The 23,627-nt window shown below is 46.8% G+C and overlaps 1 protein-coding gene across 3 annotated transcripts; it reads left to right on the plus strand.

Annotated features, from left to right (window-relative positions):
• Positions 1-690: 690 nt before the first annotated feature.
• On the plus strand, positions 691-14,589 carry LOC147222093 (phosphatidylinositol 5-phosphate 4-kinase type-2 gamma-like). 3 transcript variants are annotated; one of them, XM_086168665.1, is made up of 9 exons: positions 691-907; positions 978-1,075; positions 1,672-1,768; positions 2,562-2,699; positions 6,122-6,268; positions 13,074-13,184; positions 13,258-13,507; positions 13,659-13,762; positions 13,852-14,589. In XM_086168665.1, exons 1-9 carry the CDS (start codon positions 758-760, stop codon positions 13,951-13,953), a joined length of 1,197 nt encoding a protein of 398 aa, XP_086024791.1. In that variant the 5' UTR covers positions 691-757; the 3' UTR covers positions 13,954-14,589. The 3 variants fall into 3 exon arrangements, with proteins under 3 accessions (XP_086024791.1, XP_086024792.1, XP_086024793.1); XM_086168666.1 differs by having other exon boundaries at positions 776-907; positions 983-1,075; XM_086168667.1 differs by having other exon boundaries at positions 847-871; positions 983-1,075.
• The last annotated feature ends 9,038 nt before the right edge of the window (positions 14,590-23,627 follow it).

The following is a 23,627-nucleotide window of genomic DNA, read 5'->3' on the forward strand; positions in this document are numbered from 1 at the left end:
TTAATTATTCATTGATTATTCATTATTGTTACAGCCATGCTGTAAGCAGGGCCACCTGGTTCAGCCCATTACTTTATTGGCTGGAACCTATCCCAGCAGTGATTGGTCGAGAGTAGGTTCACCCTGGACCATTCACAGGGCCACATATAGAGACACAGATCCATTCATCTTCTCATTCAAGTGTCCGGACACACTAATTCAGGGGTCCCCAACCCCTGGTTCCTGGACTGGTACTGGTACATAGATAATTTGGTACTGGTCCACAAAGAAAATCTCTCTTGGCACAAATTAATGTTTTTTCAGTAGACCTTCCAGATCTTATCGCCTTTCTGCCGCACTTAACATTGTAATTACCTAATATAAAGAGTTACCGTTGTATTCAGATTAAATATTGTGAACTGACGAAAGTTTTTATGATTTGAACCCCTGGCCTCTAACCGGTCTGCGGAAACATTTTCATGCATAAAACTGGTTCTTGGTACAAAAAAGGTTGGGGAAAGTGCACTAATTGATTAATTGACCGTAATTGACAAACAACAAACACACACACACACACACACACACACACACACACACACACACACACACACACACACACACACACACACACGTATTTCCGCCCGCACGCTCATCCATTTCTGACGCAGATCAGCTCAGTAGCGCCCCCTTGTGGGTGATGGGTGAGTCGCCACGGAGCAAAGCCCGCGGCGGCCAGACTGCCGGACGTCTCCGAGCGGAAACCCACGGCCGCAGCGTGATGTCTTCCACCGGGGCCCCCGACTACCCCCCCAGGCCCGCGGCCACTCGCTGCAAGACCAAGAAGAAGACTTTCGTGCAGCAGAAGGTGGAGCTTCTCCGCGCCAGCGACCCGGTGCGCAGCGTCCTGATGTGGGGTGTCAATCACTCGGTGGGTGCATGTGTGTGTCTGTGAGCAGGTTCTGTTTGAGTAAACATTTCTAACAGTGTGTGTGTGTCAGATCAGTGACCTGAGCCAGGTGCCAGTGCCAGTCATGCTGCTTCCGGACGACTTCAGGGCCAGCACCAAGACCAAAGTCTGTAACCACCTCTTCAACAAGTAAACACAAACTCTCACTCACTCACTCACTCACTCACTCACTCACTCACTCACTCACTCACTCACTCACTCACTCACTCACTCACAAAGTAAACAAGCTGAAAAGGCTGTGAAAAGAGTTTTTATGTCACGTAACTTTTACTGACACTAACAAAACATCAATATCAACACCTCCCTGAGGAGGTAGTACAGCGCTTAGCTGTTCGAGGCAGTAACATTCCTCAGCAGGGTTGTCGCTGAGCGTACACAGTGTGGAAAACCTTTGTTAATCCCTTAATCCAGCCTGGAATGCAGCTGCTGCAAAGGCTCAGGAACAACAAGAAGATGTGCTGCAACCAGGTCTGCTTGATGTGTAAAACACCAGTTGACCATGATGGTGATGACTTCACAGTGAGTAGAAGAAATGGGCTGAACCAGGTGATGCAGGAGGAGAGAACATGAGATGCTGTCTTGAGCTCCCGAAATGATCTGGTAGATGTTGGTAGCTGCAACATGTCTCAATTTATCTCGTTAACATTCTGGTCACATGACCTGCACATGAAGAGGAAGTTCAGCCCATGGGTCAAGGTCCACTTATGAGTACTGTTGTTCCTCAGGGAGAACCTCCCAGGCCAGTTCAAGTTCAAGGAGTACTGTCCGCAGGTCTTCAGGAATCTACGGGAACGCTTCGGCATCGACGACCATGACTACCAGGTACCAAACCGCACCACAGATCGAGTGGCGTCTTTATGTTCTCCCTATGTGAGCTTCCTCTGGGTTCTCTGGGTTCCTCACACAGTCCAAAAACATGCAGGATGCTCTTCAGGAGATTGTGTGAATGAGATTGTGATTGGTTGTAATGTCTCCGTATGTGTCTCAACGTTAGGCTCTGCACTCAGACCCTGAGTGCAGGATAGGTGGTGTAGATGATAGTTGAAATGTTCTCAGTAAAATGTATTCATAGTGAATAATTATTAGGAAAAACCCAGTTAGATGTACAATACCCCATTAAGATATGAATCACTTTATATATGAATTAAGCGCGATTTGAGCTAATTCTATTCTTGAAATACAGAAAAAATTTGATAATACCAATACCAGAGCGAGAAAATCAAAATTCAAAATTTATGCGCCAAGTGAGCTCCAGCTATTCAAATACACTTCATGACGGTGCCACATCTTCTGAATTGGCACTGCTCGCTGCGCTCACCTTGAAGAATGCCCTCACAGCTTCCAACATCCCTTGTTCCTATCTCTTGTTTTATCTTTGTGCTTATTTTGTGTATTTTTTTAATAATCAACATGGGGCCAAAGAAAACAAGTTTACAATAACCATGATTTTTCTTTTTGATGGCCTTTACATTATTGATACCCTTCTTTTTCAGCACTATATATTTGACGTCTAGTTATTTTAATGCTGAATGAACGCAGGGCGATAGTTTCTCAACGGTAAACTTTGTCTGTAGCATGGTCCTGTTGTTAAGCAAAGTGCGGTGCTCTTCCACAGGTGTCGCTGGCCCACAGCCCCCTTATCAAAGCAGAATTTGGGCCGCTGTTCATGTCTTACGACCGCACCTTGGTGGTGAAAGAAATCTCCAGCGATGAGGTGGAGGACATGCACAACATTCTCTCGGAGTATCACCAGGTAATGAACTCCTGATGGAGGAACAGATGTGAGAACATCGGTTTCATCACAATTAAAGAATCTTTTCTGAAGCAAGTGGATCTATGAAGGCATTGGTTTTAAAATCACAGCCAGTACATTACAATCCATGTTACTGACCAGAAATGTCAGGGAAAACAAAAAAAAAAACAAACACAGTTTCAATTCAGATTATGGACTTCCATCCTTCCTTTATGTCAGTGTTTCCTAACCACTGTGCCACGGCACATTAGTGTGCCATGTAAAAAGATCGTCAGGTGTGCCATGTAAAAATACCCACTTTCACCTGATTGGTCCACGAATTATTTATTCAATGCTAATAATGTGTCTTTGTACGTCTATCTATGTTGACAGCACATAGGAAGAGGCAGAACAATCAAATACTCTTCCACTTGATGGCCACTGGTAGTGAATTAACTTGTGTATCCACATGCTGCTGCTCACACAGCAAAGTAATTAGAGATGCTTTGAGTGAGACAACAACGGTGATACGCGACGGATAAATATTTTAAAAGAAAAAGCATTCAATCAGGACCTTTTAGTCCTGAAGAGCATTCTGACCCAGATGAAGGCCCAAGTATGAGTAGTGGTCGAAGAAAGTAAAAGAGGTGAGCTCAAGACAATACAATGAAAGTTATATTACATTTGGATTAACTTTTACTGGGGAACCAACCGAGCCGACACCGTTATGCCTGGTGTGCAGGGAAAAGCTATCCAACTGTGCCAAGTAAACTTAAACACCATCTTCAAACTAAACACCCTTCTCTTCAAGATAAGACTATTTTATTCATCTGCGTAAACAGACTAAGAAACAGGCAGCGCTGCTGAAGAAAACCACCAAGACGATTGAGAAAGCTCTGAAAGGGTACCGAACTCATCGCTAAATCCAATCAGCTACATATTGTGGCAGAGACATTAATAATACACGCTGCAAAGTCATCATAGAAGAGATTTTCGTCCCTGGAGCTGTTAAAGAAACAGCCCAAGACTACAGTTTCATTCTGTTTCATTAAAAGCGTTTTTATATATTTATTTGGTGACGTGCTGTGTGATTTCTCTTATGTAACATATGCGCCATGGCTCAAAAAAGGTTGGATTTATTTTATTTTGCTAGAAATAACCTTTTATTTTTTGTGTGCCGCCTTTAATATCCTACGCTGGATTGTTCGGAGTGTTTGTTAGATCACAGTCAGGTGTGGACTTTATCTGATTTCCAACCAAAAGCCTGTGGAAGTGAAGCCAAAGGTTGTGGTTCTGAAACCGTTGGCTCCGAAGGGCATCAGGTGTCCAAAGCCCCAGACACATGTAGCTTTTCCTTGGTTGGAGCTTTGTAAGTCAGAGCCATAAAGCTGCTCTAGCTTATGGATGAGGAGTCTGCAGGGAAGTTCTTCTTGGTTGAGGAACAGCAAGTGGTACCTGGAATGTTTCCTCTGCAGATGCTGGTAACGAGGTGTGAGAGTAGAAAAAGGATCTGTACGAGTATTGGCGAAGTCAATGTGACCCAATGCCCTGAGGGTTGATAATGAAAGACCAACAGACATTCATGGATCTATGAACAGTTCAGTTGATTTATCATTGATGTTTGCACGTAATTCTTTCTTTAAAAGCTGTTCTTCTCCATTCCTCATACATGATTCCATATTATAATGACATAGATGTTAAGGACATACAGTGGTCCCTTGAGATATGAATATAATTCTTTCCAGAAGTGGGTTTGTATGTTGATTTTTTTTCTAATTTTCCCCATTTTAAATAACTGAAAAAAAAAAGGAATATCTTCCACCCCCCCCAAAACTCACAAAATTAGGATATTTATATCCAAAAACCCTGAAAAAGAAGGATATTAACAATGTAAAGGACAGTAAAAAGAGAAATCATGGTTTTTGTAAACTTATGGTGTTGTAATATGAATCTTTACCTCAGACACAGATGACTGCAGATGGCAGTGAGTGGTTACGAGGGTGCGAGAGAGGCTACAAACATAGACACTGAGTGAAAAACGTACAGGGTACACCTAAGATGAACTTGACATTATAATACACTTATGATTATCAAATTAAAATTAACTTAACATCCCTCAGTCCATCTTCTTCCACTTATCCTGCACTCAGGGTCACGGGGAATGCTGGAGCCTATCCCAGCTGTCATCAGCAAGAGGTGGGGTTCACCCTGGGCTGATCGCCAGTAAATCACAGGACCACATATATAGACAATCAACCATTCATTCACTCACTCAATCATATGGGGCAATTTTCCCAATTTTTTCCAACTAACCTGCATGTTTTTGGAAGAACATGGGGAACAACACGGGAAGAACATGCAAACTCCACACAGAAAAGTCTCCCCGTCGGAATCGGACCAGGGTCCTTGATGCTGTGAGGCCGAAGCGCTAACCACTGCTCCACCGTGCCGCCCTAACTTAACTATATATATGTTATAATAGTAATGCCCCTGGAAGGCTTCATAGCCTTTATGAATTCCTTTTGCTTTAGGATGGTACATATTGTGGATGCGTTGAGATTATATTCACGTGCAATTTCAGTTACACGTACACTATGTGCGTGATTTGCTATTATTTCGTGTTTAATTTCCATAGAAAGCATCTTCTCTCTGGGTTCACCACTTGCCTTACCACTTGCTTTCTTTGAGCCCATGATGATTATCAAAAAAATACACAAAAGAAGCACAACTATACAAAATTATGCCCCACAGGGGATAGGAGCACAATATGTGTGCTGTACGAACTACCTGGATGAAGTGGCTGAGGGATGTTGGAGGATGCAAGGCGTTCCTCAAGGTGAGAGCAGCAAGCAGCACCAATTCAGAAGACGGGCGGCATTGCGCTCGCTTGGTGAATTTAGATTTTCTAGTTTCGTGCTATAAAATGATTTGTATCTTAAGGGGCCACTGTATGTATATATATATATATATATATATATATATATATATTTATTTGCTGAATATAATTATACTCCCTGCGTATGAAGTCTCACCTGTTCCTCCAAGGGCTGTTTGTTGCCCCATGCTGGTCAATAAGGACTACTCAACACTAAAACATCCACACACCCCTGAGTGTGAAATCTCATCTAATACCTGAAACAAAGCCATGTCATTTATGAGGAACATGTGAAGAAGCTTCGTCTTTGAGCAGGTGGATCAGAAAGATGGGCCTCAGGCAGGTGTAATTTTCCTAACCTCGTTGTCCACATGGACTCTTCAAGCATAAACTATACCGGCGACAAATGACTGGACGGAATCCTCTCATCTCCTGAGTTTGCTTCTTTCCCAGAAGCTCACTGCTTTCTGTCTTGGTCTTACATGGTCTCATTTGGCCGTGAGCATTGCCTCCTGACCCCATGCTCAACACTTCATGTCTGACTTCTAAGTTATCCCCTGTCTCTCAGCACGTGGTCACCTGTCACGGCAGCACACTGCTGCCTCAGTTCCTGGCGATGTACAGAGTCACAGTGGAAAGCGAGGACACCTACCTGCTGGTGATGAGGAACATGTTCAGCCACAGAATGAATGTGCACAGGAAGTACGACCTCAAGGTGAGCCGCCTGTCTTGACCAGAGGCTTCGATCATGATAGTAGGTCAATTGATTAGATCCAGAGATTCATCAGTTTAATTGCAGAGTGTTGCAGTGCATTGCTTGTTTTAGCTTTCAGGTGCATGTTTGTGACTCTATTTCACAATGTTTGTCATGCAATGGTCACCATGCAACGTTCACCATGCAATGGTTACAACGTAATGATCACAATGCATCGTTTACAATGCAGTGGTTACCATGTAATGGTCACCATGCAATGTTCACCTTGCAATGGTCACCATGTGATGGTCACCATGCAGGGTTTTCCATGCAATGATCACCATGTGATGGTTAGCATGCAATGTTCACCATTTAGTGGTTACCATGTAATGTTCACCATTCAGTGGTTACCATGCAATGGTCTACGTGCAATGTTCACCATGCAATAGTTACCAAGGCATTGTTACCATGTCATGGCCACCATGTTGTGTTCACCATGCAATGGTTACCATGTAATGGTCACCATGCAGGGTTTGCCATGCAATTGTCACCATGTGATGGCTACCATGTAATGGTCACCATGCAATGTCCACAATGCAGTGGTTACCACGTGATGGTCACCATGTAATGTTCACCGTGCAGTGTTCACCATGCAATGTTCACTATGTAAAGGTCACCATGCAATGTTCCCCATTCAATGGTTACCATGCAATGTTCGCTATCCAATGGTCATCATTTAATGGTCCCCATGCAACATTCACAATGCAATGGTTACCATGTAATGGTCACAATGCAGTGTTCACCATGCAATGGTCACCATGCAATGTTCACCATGCAATGGTCACCATGCAATTTTGGCCAAACAATTGTCTCCATGCACCTCAGCAGGGAACCTCACAATGGTGCTGACCTTTGTAGGTTTGCTTGTGTTATACATGAGATGTCATTCACAATGTTCTGCATTTGATATCATGCTGCATATTCAATATCCTAATGTATTGCATTAAATCTGATGAAGCATCTTCTTCTTCTTCTTCTTTCGGCTTTTCCCGTCAGGGGTCGCCACAGCGAGTCAACTTTCTCCATCTATCCCTATTCTCTGTATCCTCCTCTCTCACACCAGCTGCCTTCATATCCTCTCTCACTACGTCCATAAATCTTCTCTTTGGTCTTCCTCGAGACCTCTTGCCTGGCAGCTCCAATTCCAGCATCCGTCTATCAATATATTCACTATCCCTCCTCTGTACATGACCAACCATCTCAGTCTGGCTTCTCTGACCTTCTCTCCAAAACATGTGCTGTTCCTCTGATAGACTCATTCCTGATCCTATCCATCCTGGTCACTCCCAAAGAGAACCTCAACATCTTCATCTCTGCAACCTCTAGTTCTCCCTGCTGTCTTTTGGTAATTGAAACAGTTTCTAGTCCATACATCATCGCTGGTCTCACAACTGTCTTGTACACCTTTCCTTTTATTCTGGCCGATAGTCTTCTATCACATAATACCCCTGACACTTTTCTCCACCCATTCCAACCTGCTTGGACCCGTCTCTTCACCTCTTTTCCACACTCTCTGTTGCTCTGGACTGTTGACCCTAAGTACCTGAAATCCTTTCCCTCCAGATGACACACCAAGTAATAATAATAATAATAATACATACGATTTGTATAGCGCTCTTCACGGTACACAAAGACGCTTTACAAGTTGACGACAGAAAAAACATAGAACATAAACATTGTTAATGGGAAGAGCTGTAGGTGTTGAAGGTGGTTTGGAAGAGGTGGGTCTTGAGGTTGTTTTTGAAGGAAGAAAATGAGTTTGACTCGGATGGCTGGGGGGAGGGAGTTCCAGAGGGTGGGGGCGGCGATGGCGAAGGCTCTGTCTCCCAGGGTGCGGTACTTGGACTTACAGATTGGAGTTAGGAGGTTTTCATCCGAGGAGCGAAGACGACGCGCTGGAGAGTGGCGACGTAGAAGGTCGGTGAGATATGGGGGGGCGAGGTTGTTGAGGGCTTTGTAGGTGGTGAGGAGGATCTTGAAGTGGATGCGTTGTTTGATGGGCAGCCAGTGAAGTTGACGAAGGATGGGGGTGATGTGTTCTCTGGAAGGGGAGCGGGTAAGTAGTCGGGCAGCAGAGTTTTGGACGTATTGCAGTTTTTGAAGGTCATTAGAGGGGAGGCCATATAGGATACTATTGCAGTAGTCGAGTCTGGAGGTGATAAATGCATGGATGAGTGTTTCAGCAGCAGAGGGTGAAAGAGTGGGTCGGAGGCGTGCTATGTTTCGGAGGTGGAAAAAAGATGTTTTGGTGATGTGGTTTATGCGTGGCCTAAAAGAGAGTGCAGGGTCCATGTAGATTCCAAGATTTCTTACCAGGGGGGAGGGGGTAACAGAGTGACCATCAATGGAGAGTGCGAGATTGTGACAGGAATTGAGCAAGGATTTTGGGCCGAATATGATAATTTCTGTTTTGTTGCTGTTGAGTTTGAGGAAATTTTGGCTCATCCAGGTTTTTATGTCTGTGATGCAGTTGGTGAGGGAGGAAAGGATTTTGGGAGTGATTGTTTTGGTGTTTATGTAGAGCTGAGTGTCATCAGCATAGCAGTGAAAATGGAGTCCATGGCGGCGGATGATGTGTCCAAGTGGCAGTATGTAGAGGGTGAAAAGTACGGGGCCAAGAACTGAACCTTGTGGAACTCCGTGTCAGACGGGGGTGGTGGAAGATGTATGGTTGTTTATGTTGATGTAGTGAGATCTGCCGGAGAGGTAAGAGTGGAACCAGGAGAGGGCGGTGTCGGTGATGCCTAATGATTCCAGACGGTTGAGGAGGATTTGATGGTTGACTGTATCGAAGGCAGCGCTGAGATCAAGGAGGAGGAGGATGGTGAGGGATCCGGAGTCAGAGGAGAGAAGGAGGTCATTTGTTACTTTGATGAGAGCTGTTTCAGTGGTGTGTTGGTTTCTGAAGCCGGATTGGAAAGTTTAATACAGGTCATGTGTGAAGAGGTGTTGATTTAATTGTGCTGTGACAGCTCTTTCCAGTGCTTTTGAGAGGAATGTGAGGTTGGAGATGGGTCGGAAGTTGTTGGGGTCGTCGGGGTCGAGGCCAGGTTTTTTAAGGAGAGGGGTGATGGCAGCAAGCTTAAGTGATGTGGGGACTGTTCCAGAGGTGAGGGAGGCGTTAATGGTATCGGTGATGAGTGGGGCAAGGGGGGTGAGGCAGGCTATGACAAGATTTGAAGGCATGGGATCCAGGGGGGAGGTGGATGGTTTCATGGTGGTGAGTATTTTGGTGAGATCTGCTGTAGTTATTGGAGAGAAGTGAGTGAGTCGGTGGAGTACTCTTCTACCTGTCTCCCTGATAACAATAGCTGTAGTTGTCCAATTATCAGGAAGCTCACCCTGACCACCCAGACCCTTCTCAACTCCTCCCTGAAAACCATGCAACACTCTTCCCTTTTCAGCTTCCACCACTTTGTCCTCTGCTCTGCCTTTGTCCTCTTCATCTTCCTTGTCACCAGAGTCATCCTACAAACCACCATCCCATGCTGTCTGGCTACACTGTCACCTACAACTACTTTACAGTCACTGATCTCTTTCAGGTTACCTCGTCTATACAAGATGTAGTCTACCTGCATGCTCCTACCTCCGCTCTTATAAGTTATCTGATGAAATCTGATGAAGCACCTGACAGAGCTGATAGTTGCTGCTGGTTTGCCTGGGCTGCGGTTCCTGGAAAAAATTAGCTCTGGAACCCTTAACTACTGCTCAGGTGTTTGTTGCCTCTCATGCACTGAAACAAATGTGAATGGAGGAAGCAACAGAGATTCCCGGGTCAAACACTGTCCACACCTCTCTGGATAACTTTAGGAGAGACTGTAGGTCCTTCTGTCTAATATCTCGGTGTTAATATATATATACAGTAGTTCCTCACCAAATTGTGGTTCACCTTTCATGGCCTCACTGTATCGTGGATTCCACATTTTTTTCTATACCCCAGCTTTTGAGGTCTAAATGTATTTTTTCATATTTCTTATTTTGATTATTTTAAAACTCTCGGGCGAAGACCAACCATAGTATGTTGTTCTGTGTCTTGGGCTCTGATTTGCTCAGCAACCACAGCCTCACTCTCTGCATCTCCTGCGCATAGCGTGCATTCAGCATGTTACCCAATTATTCCCACCCTTACTATGATGCCCAAATGTTCTGCGGCTTTCAAGTTATCTGGCACTAAACCTAAATGGCAGAGGAAGATGCTAACCATTGTAGAAAAAAGTGAAACTTCTTGACATGTCAAAGCAGTAGAGAAGCTTTGCTACTGTAGTCTGTGTATATGTAACGGGGCGCGGGGGCGGACTCGGGCAGGGAACCACACCTTGAGGTAGGAATCAGGGTTAAAGCGCTTTATTTGGGTAGACAGGCTGGTAGGGTGATTCCCTGGCCCCGGGACAGAGTCGCACAGGGCTAGGTCTCAACAGGACGGGCCCCGGGGGGGGTGAAGGCAGGACGGGCCCTGGGCGGGGTGACGGCAGGATCTCGGACCGGGTCAGGGCTGGATCTCGGACAGGGTCAAGGCAGGATCTCGAACGGGGTCAAGGCAGGGTAGGGGTTCGGTCGTGGCAGGGTAGGGTAGGGGTCTGGTCGTGGTAGGGATCCACAGTGGTCAGGGACAATCCCCCGGCGCCAGGCAGAGCGTGCCGCTGCCCTTTATAGGGCTCTTAATTAGCGGCCGCTGCTGCAGCTGGCGCAGATTACGAATTGAGCCTAGTCATGTCTCCTCTCGGCTGCCGAGAGGAGATCCTGACAGTATAAGAGTAGTGGAAGAAAAAAAGTGTGGCTTAGAAGACGCCCATGAAGAAGAAAATCATCGGACCCAGTTTTCCCTTGCCCGGATGCGGGTCACTTGGGCCAGCCCTGGAGCCAGGCCGAGGGATGGGGCTCAGGGGTGAGTGCCTTGTGGCTGGGTCTTTACCATGGGGCTCGACCGGGCACAGCCTGAAGGAACGACATGGGTCCCTCTTTCCCTGGGCTCACCACCCACAGAAAGGCCAAGGGGGTTGGGTGCAGTGTGAGCCAGGTGGTAGCCGGAGCAGGGGAGCTTGGCGGTCTGATCCTCGGCTACAGGAGCTGGCTCTTGGGACATGGAATGTCACCTCCCTGGTGGGCAAGGAGCCCGAGCTGGTGCGCCAGGCTGAGAGATTCCGACTAGATATATTCAGACTCACCTTGACCCACGGCGTGGGGTCTGGAACCAGGCCTCTCAAGAGGCGCTGGACTCTTTTTCTTTATTCTGGAGTTGCCCCTGGTGAGAGGCGCCGGGCAGGTGTGGGCATATTGATTGACCCCCATCTTGGCACCTTCACGTTGGGGTTCAATCTAGTGGACGAGAGGGTAGCCTCCCTCTGCCTTCAGGTGGAGGAATGGGTTCTGACTGTTGTTTGTGGCTATGCACCCAACAACAGTTTAGTTTACCCACCCTTCTTGGGGTCCCTCGAGGTGCTGCTAGAGAGCACTCCTACCGGGGACTTCCTTGTCACTTCAACGCTCATGTGGGCAATGACTCGGAAGAGCATGATTGGGAGGAATGGCCCCCCTGATCTCAAGGTGTTTTCAGCCTTAAAGGTGTCCATATGTGCACTTGGCACCAACACACCTGAGGCCACAGTTCTTTGATTGACCTTGTGGTCGTATCGTCGGACTTGAAGCCACATGTCCTGGATATTTGGGTGAAGAGAGGAGCAGAGCTGTCAATAGATCACCATCAGGGAACATCTGGCGGAGTCCCCTGTCAGATGGAGTTTCAACTCCCGCCTCCGGCAGAACTACAACCACACCCCGAGTACGGCGGGAGACATTGAGTCTGAATGGACCTTGTTCCGTGCTTCCATCGTTGAGGCGGCAGACCTGCTCTGCGGTCGGAAGGTGGTCAGTGCTTGTCGGGGCGGCAAACCTCAAACACACTGGTTAACTCTGGCAGTGAGGATGCCGTCAAACGGAAGGAGTCCTACTTGGAATTTTTGGCCTGTGGGGCTCCGTAGGCAGCTGACAGGTACCGGTAAGCCAAGTGGCATGCGGCTTCACTGGTTGCCCAGGCAAAAACTCGGGCGTGGAAGGAGTTCGGGGAGACCATGGAGAACGACTTCCGGTGGGGGTCGAGGAGATTCTGGTCCACCATCCGGTGGCTCAGGATGGGGAAGCAGTGCTCTGTCAACAGTGTGTACAGTTGGAGCAGGGTGCCGCTAACCCTATCCGACAGGTAGGTTGGTGCAGCATCTGCAGCAATGTGGACTCTGTACCAGTCTGTTATGGTGAAGAAGGAGCTGAGCCAAAAGATGAAGCTTTCAATTTCCCAGTCGAAATTGAGTTTCCTCCGCAGGCTGGCTGGACTCTCCCTTAGAGATAGGGTGAGTCATCCGGGAGGAACTCCTCTGCATAGAGAGGAGTCAGATGAGGTGGCTTGGGAATCTGGTCGGGATGTCTCCTGGACACCTCCCGGGGTAGGTATTCCAGGCATGTACATCTGGGAGGAGACCGCGGCAAAGACCCAGGACATGCTGGAGGCTGGCCTGGGAACACCTCAGGGTCCCCCCAGAGGCGCTGGACCATGTGGCAGGGGAGAGAGAGGCCTCACTGCTCTGGCTGCTGCCCCCGTGACCCGACACCAGATAAGCGGGAGAAGATGGATGGATGGATAAATACTAACATAAAAATATGGTCGCTACTTAACGGATTTTTGTTTATCATGGTCCTGGATCATAATCTTTACAATAAATGAGAAACTACTATCTCTATATATCTAGAGGCTATGGATGCTTTGTATTTTCAGGTGAAGGATTTGTACATTTATAAAGACGTGGACAGAAACAACATGCAAAAAGTCTACATTTGTGGTGAGGAGAAGCAGCGGATCATGGAGAAGCTCCAGAGAGACACCCAGGTAAGGAGGCTGAGTGACGTACACACTGCTGTGTCTTCAAGGTGACGAGTGGGCATGTGTCTGCTGTGTGCAGTTCCTGGTTGGCCTGCGGATCTTGGACTACAGCCTATTGCTGGGGATCCATGATGTGGAGCGGGCTGAGAGGGAGGAGGAGGAGATGGAGTCACCCTGCGAGGAGAAAGAGGAGGATGAGAGCCCGGTGCTTCCAGCTCCCAGCGCCACCTCATCCGAGGGCATCGCCGGATACATGAACTCCTTCAAACCCATGGGTCCCGGGGAGTTCGACCCTTACGTGGATGTATATGCCATCCAGAGTTCTGTTGGTGAGTGTGGACATTAAAGGTTCAACAAACACCTCTATTTGAAGCCTCTTCAGGTCTAACGACAATTTCAAAGTAGTTTTCTGGAGCAGAGGAACTAACCAACACTAACGAGTTTCACCAACTTTAAATAATCACTGCCTCTCCCATGCAGGTTCACCCCAGAGAGAGGTGTATTTCATGGGCCTCATCGACGTGCTAACCCAGTACGACGCCAAGAAGAAAGCTGCCCACACCACCAAGGCTGTCAAACACGGGGTGAAGAATCAGCGCCACAATGACAAATCATTTCACTTCAATGTCTGCATGGTGTAAACATTGTGTGTGTGTGTGCGTGTGTTTTGCAGCCGGGGGCAGACATCTCAATTGTCCATCCAGAGCAGTATGCTAAACGTTTCCAAGAGTTTGTCGCTAACATATTTGAAGACCCGCTTCAAGCAGACGTTTGACCGGCGAGGAGAAACAAAATGAAACCTGGACATCCTGTCAAACCAATGAGACACTTGATTGAATTAATTCACCGATTATTAGCATGTTTTTTCTGTTGCCTTGAGGAATCAAAGGATTCTAAGTGTTTATTGTCACGCACACAGCGAGGAAACATGTTTCCCTGGACAATTAAATACTTTGCGACAGTGAGGCCAGATAGTTTGATGGGGTGCTAGAAGAGAAATAGGTAAGTTAGCAAAAGTAGAACAATAAATAATGATAATAATAAGGCCAGTACAGAATGTGCAGATGCTGAAAGTGCTGGTTGGATGTAAACATTTAAGTAAATATTTAACACTGTACTGGCTGTGTCGGATATGAAGTGCAAGAGAAATGCACAGTCAGGGGCATCTGATGGTCTTGGACATGGCTGTTAACTCCTGGTCAGGAGGTTGGTAAGAGTTCTAGTATATATATAAATGAGTACAGGTGACATGCAGTGGCTTATTTACACATTCATCAGCTTTAGGTCTCTTTTGCTGGAGTGCTTGTGTTCCATTGGAGCTACAGAGTCTGATCTTTCTAACCATGCAGCTCCACCAATCATCATTCTGACATTTGATTTAGCGCCTTAAAATGTGATCATAAGTATTGAAGAGAAAACCTTTTACAGAATAATTTTATGTTTGTTGTGTCCTTTTTTTCACTGAAACTCACTAGAAAAGATGTAGGATTCCTTTTGATAACTACTTGACTCTGAGTGGGGGGGCTTACAACCAGGGGCACCCCAGAGGTAAGACGGAATGATAAGTCACTTCTTTTAAATAAACTTTATTCAAACAGTGGAAAGCGCTAAGTAGACTCAACAGAAATCAACCGAGAACATCTCAATCTTCACAATAGGAAATAAGAAGACGATGCTCACACGATAGAAAAGGTCATTTTTTCATTATGTGGTGGAGGGGGGGTGTGTTAAACATGAATGATTTTTTGCATAGTTAGTGCTCACAGCTAGAAGGTCCCCAGTTGGATTTCCACAGGGGGCCTTTCTGTGTGGAGTCTCCAAGTTCTCCCTGTGTTTCAGTGGGGTTCCTCCTATAGTCCCAAAAACTTGCAGGAGGTTCATTGGAGACCATACTTTGTTTAGAAGTGGATTCATTAATAGACAGGACATGATGTTACTATCCCTAGTGACAAAATCCAAGGTCAGCTAGATCTAGAAGCCCAATTCATATTATAAAGACGCTAACAAGCAATAATACAAACCAGCTGCCAGCGAGCTAACAAGTTAGCAAACGATATACAATCACCAACTACCTACCACAGCCAAGAACAATCTGAAGCATGTCATTGGGGTTATCAAGAGGCTGCACTAACATTGTATTTACAAATATAACAAAATATATACGCAGCAAATATGCTTAGCCAGGGGTAACACTATATACACACTGTATATACTAATGTTTTTAGTCAGGGAAACACCACCCAGGTGGCGGTAAATGACCTTTTAATGAGTAATAGGTGCCGTTGGTCACAGCCACGCCACACAAGACTGCATTACAACTGTCTGTTCCCGCTCAATTCCACCTAAAGCCCCCCAAAATTTATTGCACCCCAAACCACACTCACATTATTCCCAGCAACCCCAAAATCACACAGAAAAAAAGCATCAACATAAACGCCAACATTTGTGACTCGCTACATTTATATGGTATATATATGTATGTATATATATATACACTGCTCACAAAAATTAAAGGAACACTTTTTTTATTGGGCCTGGCATGAATTGAATTAAAACTGTCTGATAATTTTCTGGTTGGTTAAGCAGCTGAGGGCCTCGTGAATCAATTTCAGCTGTATTGGTGTTCATGGAATTAACAACAGGTGCACTTCTGTGGCAACAATTAGAAAACCCTCAAAACAGGACTGGTTTTACATGTGGAGGTAATTTCAAGTTTCTCCCTCTTGATCTTTTTTGGCTGGTTTTCCACTCGTGCTGATTTTGGCTTGCGTAATTATCTCTACTGGCAGTATGAGGCGAGTCCTTAACCCTACAGAAGTTGCACAGGTTGTCCAACTTCTCCAGGATGGCACATCCACACGTGCTGCAGCAAGAAGGTTTAATGTGTCTCCCAGCACAATCTCCAGAACATGGAGGAGATTTCAGGAGACTGGTGGTTATTCTCGGAGAGCTGGACAGGGGCCGTAGAAGGTCCTCAACCCCTCAGCAGGACCGATACCTGCTCCTTTGTGCAAGGCGGAACAGGCTGAGCACTGCTCGTGCCCTACAGAATGACCTCCAGAGGGCCACTGGTGTGAATGTGTCTACCCAAACAGTCAGGAACGGACTTCATGAAGGTGGCCTGAGGGCCCGACGTCCTGTAGTGGGCCCTGTGCTCACTGCCCAGCACCGTGGAGCTCGACTAGCATTTGCTCAAGAACACCACAATTAAAGTCCACCACTGGCGCCCTGTACTTTTCACAGATGAGAGCAGGTTCACCCTGAGCACCTGTGATAGACGTGAAAGAGTCTGGAGAAGACAAGGAGAACGTTATGCTGCCTGCAACGTTGTTCAACATGACAGGTTTGGTGGTGGGTCAGTGATGGTCTGGGGAGGCATATCCATGGAGGGATGCACGGACCTCTGCTGCCTAGGAAATGGTGCTCTGACTGCCATAAGGTACCGAGATGAAATCCTTGAACCCATTGTCAGACCCTACGCTGGTGCAGTAGGTCCTGGTTTCCTCCTAATGCACGACAATGCCCGGCCTCACGTGGCAAGAGTATGCAGGCAGTACCTGGAGGATGAAGGAATTGAAACAATTGAATAGCCTTCACGATCCCCTGAATTAAACCCAATAGAACATCTCTGAGACATTATGTTTCGGTCCATTAGGCGCCGCCAGGTTGCTCCTCAGACTGTACAACAGCTCAGGGATGCCCTCACACAGATCTGGGAAGAAATGCCACAAGACACCATCCGTCATCTCATTAGGAGCATGCTGCGACGTTGCCAAGCATGCATACAAGCTCGTGGGGGCCACACAAGATACTGAAAAGCATTTTGAGTTGCAGAAATTTTTGAAAGTTTTGCAAAAAATGGACTAGCCTGCCACATCTTCATTTAACTTTGATTTTATGGTGTCTACACAATTGAGCCCTCTGTAGGCTGAAAACTTTTATTTCCATTAAAAGACTTGGCATCCTTTTGTTCCTAAGACACTGCCCTGTCATTATTTGTATAGATATCCAACTTCATATTGAGATCTGATGTATCTAATGTGTTTCTTTAAAGTGCTCCTTTAATTTTTGTGAGCAGGGTATATATAAATACTATATATATGTGTTGGGGAATTTATGCCCCTGGAAGGGTCAGCCAAGGCAAACAGGTCCCAGATGATGGACCAGACAAAGTGCAGATCAAAATAACCCTATGAAGAAGAAAATCATTGGACCCAGTTTTTCCCTGCCCGGACGCGGGTCACTGGGGCACCCCCTGGAGCCAGGCCTGGGGATGGGGCTCGGCAGCGAGCGCCTACTGGCCGGATCTTTACCCATGGGGCTCGGCCTGGCACAGCCTGAAGAAAACAACATGGGCCCCTCTTCCCCTGGGCTCACCACCCACAGGAAAGGCCAAGGGGGCTTGGTGGAGTGTGAGCCAGGCGGTAGCCAGAGCGGGGGATCTTGGCGGTCTGATCCTCGGCTATAGAAGCTGGCTCTTGGAACATGGAATGTCACCTCCCTGGTGGGGAAAGAGCCAGAGATGCGCGAGTCAGAGAGTCCGACTAGATATATTAGATATACCAGATATGGAGGGGCTGACTCTTTTTTATTCTGGAGGTACCCCCGGTGAGAGGCACTGAGCGGGTGTGGGCATATTGATTGACCCCCTTCTTGGTGCCTGCACGTTGGGTTTCAACCCGGTGGATCAGAGGGTAGCCTTCAGGTGGAGGGACGGGTTCTGACTGTTGTTTGTGGCTATGCACCCAAAAACAGTTTAATATACCCACCCTTCTTGGGGTCGCCAGAGGTGCTGCTATAAAGCGCTCCTACTGGCGAATCCCTGGTTAGACTGGGAGACTTCAATGCTCATGTTGACAACGACAGTGAGACTTAGAAGAGCATGATCGGAAGGAATGGCCCCCCCGATCTGAAGCTGAGTGGTGGTTTGTTATTGGACTTCTGTGCTCGTCATAGATTGTTCTTAATGAACACAATGTTCAGGCATAAAGGTGTCCACTTGGCACCAACACACCTTAGGCCACAGTGTGATTACAGGTGTGTTGAGACAGTGCCGCAGGTCAGGAAGGACAGGTTGTGATCCCCTTTTTTAAAAAGGGGATTGGAGTGTGTGGTCCGACTACAGGGGGATCACAATCCTCAGTCTTCCAAGAAAGGTCTATTCAGCAGTGCTGGAGAAGAGGGTCCACCGGGTCGTTGAACCTTGGATACAGGAGGAGCAGTGTGGTTTTTGTCCCGGTCATGGAACAGCAGACCAGCTTTATACCCTTGGTAGGGTCCTCGAGGGAGCATGGGAGTTTGCCCCGACCAGTCTACATGCGTTTTTTGGGCCTGGAGAAGGCATTTGACTGTGTCCTGTGGGAATTCCCGTGGGGGGTGCTCGGGGAGTATGGGACACCGAACCCTGCTGTGTGGGCTGTTCAATCCCTGTATGATTGTGCCAGAGCTTGGTCCGCATTGTTGTAAGTTGGACCTGTTTCCAGTGAGAGTTAGACTCCGCTGGGGCTGCCCTTTGTCACCGATTCTGTTGATAACTTTTACAGAATTTCTAGGCACAGCCAAGGTGTCAAGGGGAAACGGTGTGGTGGCCGCAGGATTGAGTCTCTGCTATTTGCAGATGATGTGGTTCTCTCGGCTTCATCAGGCCATGATCTCCATCTTTCACTGGAGCGGTTCGCAGCCGAGTGTGAAGCAGGTAGGATGAGGATCAGAACCTCCAAATCTGAGACCATGGTACTCAGTCGGAAATGGCTGGAATGCCCAATCTGGGTCAGGGAAGAAGTTTTGGCCCAAGTGTAGCAGTACAAAATATCTTGTGGTCTTTTTCACAAGTGAGGGAAGGACTGGTGCGGGTCTGTGGCGATGCAGACTCTATACTGGTTTATCATGGTGATGAAGGAGCTGAGCCAAAAGGCAAAGCTCTCAATTTCCTGGTCAATCTGTGTTTTACCTATATTCCCCGATGGTCTCACCATTGTACCCACCATTTACCCACCTTCACCTATGGTCAAGAGGTCAAGAGACCACCTTAGAGGTAGTGCGAGAAATTTGGGAGGAGTTCGGAGTAGAGACGCTGCTCCACCGCATAGAGAGGAGTCAGATGAGGTGGCTTGGACATCTGGTCAGGATGCTTCCTAGACGCTCTCCAGGGGAGGTATTCCGGGCATGTCCAGGGAAGACCCAGGACACGCCGGAGAGACTATGTCTTCAAGCTGGCTTGGGATCACCTCAGGGTCCCCCTAGAGGAGCCGGACCATGTGGCGGGGGAGTGGGGGTCTTGGCCTTACTGCTTTGGCTGCTGCCCCCATGACCCGACTCCAGATAAGCGAGACGCCCACTGCTACCTAGACTCTTGCAAGCTAACGTGCAGTCCCTGGAGAACAAACTGGACGACCTGAAGACCAGAAGCACAACCTAACCGGAAATCAAGGAGTGGTACGATCTTCACTGAGACCTGGCTATCGGACAAAGTCCTGGAATCCACCGTTCAGCTGCAGACCCTCTGTACACCGCAGCCTCCAATAAGGTTAAAAGGGGAGGTTTGTGTATGATCGTGAACAATGTGTGGTGTGGAGACATGCGGGCTGTGAGCAAGCACTGTTCGCCAAGATTTTGCCACTTAAATGCCGTCCCTATGCCGAGGGAATTCACTGGCGTGATTTTAGCTGCTGTTTACATTCCTCTGCAGGCTAACTCCACAGCAGCGCTGGGCAAGCTCCATTACATCATCAGTGCGCTGCAGATAGCGCACCCTGATGCCGTTCTCATCACAGTTGATGACTTCTACCGCTGCAGCCTGTGCATCCCACGTATCACCTACACATGGACATTCCCACCCGGGTCAAGAACACTCTGGACCACATGCACAGCAATGTCCATGACGGGTACAGGCCTGCACCTCACCCCTACTTTGGACAGTCAGAGCACATCTCTCTCCTTCTGTGCAGACAGAGACTGAAACAGTTAAACACCATAACCAGAGAAATCACGTGGGTCCAGAGAATCCAGGGTCCAGAGAAACTCTGGATCCACAAACACCCTATTTCAATCTCAACATCTCCTACGCCCGCTTCAAGAACCCCAACCACAACACAGATGTGAGTCACTCACACGATGGGAACTTGCCCTCCCCCTCTCTCAACAGTATCATCAAACCAGGTATGCTGAGCGCTAAGAAGAATCAACTATTGGCAGCCAGAGAAAATAGTCTGGCTTCCATCCCAGGGCGGGCCCTCAGAGCTTGTGTGAATGAGCTGTCTGATGTTCTCCATGTAAGTCAATGTAAGTCGCTTTGGATAAAAGCGTCTGCCAAATGACTGTAATGTAATGTAATGTCAGCCAGCCCACCCACCTGCCTAAATGACTACAGGCCAGTAGCACTCACTCTGATCATCATGAAGTGCTTCGAGAGGGGTGTTGGCCAGCATTCAGAACAGCATCCCAGAAACTCTAGACCCCTGCAATTTGCATAATGGCCCAACAGGTCCACCTCAGACACCGTAGCTGCAACATTCCACTATTCCCTACCCCACCTAGAAAACAAAGATTCCTACATTCAACACCATCATACCCTACAAACCAACAAAATGTCCACCCTTGGCCTGCACCCAACCCTCTGTGACTGGCAGACCCCAGTCTGTCAGGGTAGATAATAGGACCTCAGCCGTCATGAAAACAGGCACTCCTCAGGGATGTGTCTTCAGCCCCATCCTCTACACCAGGGGTCCCCAAACTGGGGTGCTGGGCCAGTTTGTAACAAAAAGTGTGATGATGGCAGAGGTGTCTAAAAGCAAACATTTATTGTTTTCCAGAAAGCCACACATATCCAAAAATGAACCCTTTCTGGGATCTTGACAGGAAAAAAAAATCAGAAAATAAATAACATTATTTATTAAATAAATAACACTATTTTTTAAGTAAATAATAACCAAATAACCCATTTCAAGTTTTTCACAGAAAAAAGACCAAGGAACATTAACTTTCTTGTAGACACAACAGTTTGCAGCTCTCTCATATCAAATTCACTGTGAAAAGCAGAAAGCAAGCAGGCTATGAAACCGAACTGGTACCAACACAACACATTTCACTACCAGTATGGTTGTAGAATGGATTTTTCCCTGTAGATTTCATTATGATTATATTTGTTTGTACTCAGAATGGCCCATTCAAGTCAGAAAAGTAAGCTTACCAATATATGTTCATTGCGATCAGACCAGCCCGATTCAGCCCAATTAGACTGCGAGACGCACCCACCATACTAGGAGCTCCGTCATTTGTGAGGCTAACAAGCTTTGACCAGTCCAGGTTCAACTCTTCCATGGTTTGGCATACTTTGCCAAAAATATTCCCCCCCCGTCGTAGTCCCTTTGAGACTTTGGAGGGCTGCCAGATCCTCGCACATTTTCGAAGTGCGCTAACTCCACGAATAAAAATTAGCAGCTGCACAGCCGTGCTCTCGTCCAGTGCTAGTGAAAAAAAGTCAAATTCTTTTGTCTTCTGCTGCGACCGGGCATATACATTACCCCCAATTTCTTCAATGCATCTTGCTGTCAAATCTTCCCATTCCAGGTTAGAAGGATGTAAATTTTCTCATTATTTTGTTTGCTGCCAAGAGGAGATCCTGACAGTATCAATGATATTTTGGATTTCTTTTTTAAATTGTTTATTTTGTAATTGTGTTTTATTTAATCTGTAATAATCTCTATTGGAGCTACATTTGAATGAAGCCAAATTGACCTTAATCATAACAGCTCAGTGGTCTGTAAGCACCACAGGCTCTATTAGAACTGATTCCACTCTGTTTTCAAGGAGATTAACTGAGGAGATTAACCAGAAGTCTAACCAAGATTGCTGTGATCCATCCTTGTTTGACCAGGAATATATGTTTTTGTTTGGGTTTTTATATCTCCAGATATCAATGAGGTCCATTTTACTATGGATGTTATTTAATTCATTCATGACTTTGTTTTTTGGAGGCCATCTGTCCATGAAGTCATCCAACACTGTATTAAAATCACCTCTCCATAATACCTTGGCTGTAGGAAATGTCAGTAATAATGCTGCCTCAGGGCGGCACGGGCCAGTGTCTCACTGAGCTGGCCTCGGGGGGGCACAGGCCAGTGTCTCCCTGAGCCAATCCCAAGGCCGGATAAATGCAGATAGTCGCGTAAGGAAGGGCATCTGGCGCAAAACTTTTGTCAAAACTAAAAATGTGAATCAAACCTAATAATCTCATACCGGATTGGTCAAGGCCTGGGTTAACAACAATCACCATTGGTACCGATGACCTACAGGGTGCCATGGTAAATGGGGCTACTGTGGGTTGTAGAGGGAGAGGAGGAAGACGTGTTTGGAAGCAGAGAGAGAAGAGGAAAGGCAAGAGACTAGGAATGAGAGTAGGGACTTTGAATATTGAGACTATGATAGGAAAAGGTAGAGTTGGTTGACAAAATGCAGAGAAGGAAGGTGGATATACTGTGTGTCCACGAGACCCGGTGGAAAAGTAATAATGCTTGAAGCTTGGGAGCAGGCTTTAAGTTGTACTATCATGGTACATACAGGAAGAGAAAGAAAAAGTGGGACACTGAGGGGACAGGAGAGAACAGATGGGAGTACAAGGAGATGCAGCACAAAGTAAAGGTAGGGGTGGCAAAGGCAAAAGCAAGGGCATACGATGACTTGTATGCTCGGTTGGACAGTCAGGAGGGAGAGAATGATCTATACAGGTTGGAGAAACAGAGAGATAGAGATGGAAAGGATGTACAGCAGGTCCAGGTGATTAAGGTTGGAGAGGGAAATATATTGACAGATGTTAGAGGAGTGATGGGAAGATGGGAAGAGTTGATGAATGAGGAAAATCAAAGAGAGGGAAGGGTAGAAGACATGACTATTGTAGACCACAAGAGTGGAAAGGCAGTTGATCCAGATGATATACCTGTGGAGATGTGGAAGTGTCTAAGAGAGGCAGCGGTAGAGTTTCTGACTAGATTATTCAACTGGATCTTAAAGAGTGAGAAGATGCCTGAAGAATGGAGACGAAGTGTGATGGTACCCATTTTTAAGAATTAGGGTGATGTGCAGAATTGTGGCAACTGTAGAGGGATACAGTTGTTGAGCCACAGGATGAAGTTAAGTTTACCTGTAACACTGCCTTAGTGACGTTATGGTGGAGCTGGATTCTCTGAGGGTGGTATCAGATAGGACAATGCTTCATGAGGTGAAGGTCATCTTGGACAGTGCGACGAATCCACTCCGTGCTGGTCAGGTGCAGAAGTTCTTTCAGCATCAGACTGATTCCACCATGAAACTCCACCGAGTGGCATAGGAAATCATTCCTGCAGGCAGCCATCAGACTGTTTAATTCCTGATTCTGAGTGTCAGACACTCAGTGCCAGCTGGCTGTCGGTGGGGTTATCATGTGTAATATTTCTCCATATGCGCAATAGTTCT

Source organism: Fistularia commersonii, chromosome 21, assembly GCF_037954325.1.
Source record: "Fistularia commersonii isolate RoL2024-O1a breed Wild chromosome 21, RoL_Fcom_v1.0, whole genome shotgun sequence".
In the NCBI taxonomy this organism is placed as follows: Eukaryota; Metazoa; Chordata; class Actinopteri; order Syngnathiformes; family Fistulariidae; genus Fistularia; species Fistularia commersonii.

What these genes read in the sequence shown, in the direction of transcription:
- LOC147222093 (XM_086168665.1), top strand. Translation starts at nt 758, where the DNA reads ATGTCTTCCACCGGGGCCCCCGACTACCCCCCCAGGCCCGCGGCCACT. An exon ending in TGTAACCACCTCTTCAACAA is followed by an intron (nt 1,076 to 1,671) that starts GTAAACACAAAC and finishes GTTGTTCCTCAG; the next exon opens with GGAGAACCTCCCAGGCCAGT. An exon ending in AGCTCCAGAGAGACACCCAG is followed by an intron (nt 13,185 to 13,257) that starts GTAAGGAGGCTG and finishes TGCTGTGTGCAG; the next exon opens with TTCCTGGTTGGCCTGCGGAT.